This window comes from Cornus florida, unplaced genomic scaffold, assembly GCF_030987335.1.
Source record: "Cornus florida cultivar Cherokee Brave unplaced genomic scaffold, ASM3098733v1 CherokeeBrave_3.0.0_Hap2_Chr09, whole genome shotgun sequence".
Classification (NCBI taxonomy): Eukaryota; Viridiplantae; Streptophyta; class Magnoliopsida; order Cornales; family Cornaceae; genus Cornus; species Cornus florida.
In genome coordinates, this window is record NW_026775579.1 from 2136602 (window position 1) to 2138077 (window position 1476).

Consider the following 1476-nt stretch of genomic DNA (forward strand, 5'->3'; position numbering starts at 1 on the left):
GTTTTTTTCTTTTCGGTCATAATTTATCCAAATATGAATATAGATTGTTGTTATCTTTATTCTTCTTTTCTTTTCATTTATTTTTTTTTCCCAGCTAAGTCGAATACTTAAATTACTCTCCAGACCCAATTGGTTGTATTTGGGCCCAAACACTGACCACTGGACTAAATTGTTGGACCACCAACTATTATAGTTGTACACGTTTCAAACTCATCTTTTACATTAAGGTCACTTGATTACCGTTTAGCCACATTAAACTATCGAGGGTTTTCAATTTTTTTTGTTCATTGTCGTTCTCTCGCGTTGTTGCTCCGAAAATGCATCAGCGTTCACCAATCTCTCTCTGTAAACTGCTTTCTAGATACCCTTTTCAGAGATCTGCAATACCCGGATCTTCAATTTCTCTCCAATCACTCGAGGCAATCTCAAACCATTGTGTTTCAGACTCCGTTCCACATCCAAAACCTATGAAAATCTGCCATTTTCTTCATCCAAACATCTCAAGTCCAACGACCCTGTTCTTCTCAAATAGGAGAAATTACAGTGTTGATACGAATAAAGTGGTCGACGAGATCAATCTCAAGTTTGCAGAGGCAAGGGAGGAGATAGACATGGCCATGGAATCCAAAGAAACCGTGTACTTCGACGAAGAAGCTGAATGCGCTCGGACCGCTGTCAAAGACGTTGTGGACATGTTTGAGGGACTGCTATCTAAGTTGCCGGAGACCGAAAGGGCCCCTATACAGAGGTCTATGGGTCTCAAGATTGAGCAGTTGAAGGCTGAAGTTGAACAATTGAACGACTAATGAGGTTTGTTCTTTTGGGTTTTGAGTCATAATTGATTTGGGTTTTCCTTTCCTTTCCCTTTTTATCTTAATGATGTAACTGTCATGGTTGACGATTAACTATCAATTTATGGTAGTGCAATAGACATAAAATCCAATAATGGTTTCGTATTGGGTTTTAAATATATGAAAATTTTCTGTCTCTTTTCTTTTGGAAATTGTTGTACAATCTAATTGCAATTGTGTTCAATGGAATGCAAATACTTGGTACACTGATTATCAATTTTAATTGAATTCATGATTTTTTTTTCCTAGTTGACTTACCCACTTAAGAAGTACAATACACATTACATGAAAGTTCTTGAATGTTCATGTGTTGAATTTAGGTTTCTTTGGCCCCTTAAACTCATCTACGAACGTACAAAATTATAGTTAATCAGTCTCCTTGAAATGTTGCTTATATTTCTTTCCGAGTTGAAAACATAGCATAACTTGCTGGGGTTTGTACTGGGTGTGTAATTCAGAGGCAGCATCTTTTAGATATTTGTAAGAGTTAATTCTAGCTGCAAATAGTGAGATGTGAAACCTTATGATACAGCAGCCTCCTAAAATAAATCATTAGTGGGTTTTGCTGGTGAATTGTTGATTTTCAAAGAAATGTCTATGTTGGGCTACTTAAGTTGGTTTGAGA

At 36.7% G+C, this 1476-nt stretch overlaps 1 protein-coding gene across 1 annotated transcript; it reads left to right on the forward strand.

Annotated features, from left to right (window-relative positions):
- Positions 1 to 230: 230 nt before the first annotated feature.
- LOC132273433 (embryogenesis-like protein) lies at positions 231 to 1003 on the forward strand. The gene has a single exon (XM_059774388.1). It carries the CDS (start codon positions 318 to 320, stop codon positions 804 to 806), a length of 489 nt encoding a protein of 162 aa, XP_059630371.1. The 5' UTR covers positions 231 to 317; the 3' UTR covers positions 807 to 1003.
- Positions 1004 to 1476: the final 473 nt, after the last annotated feature.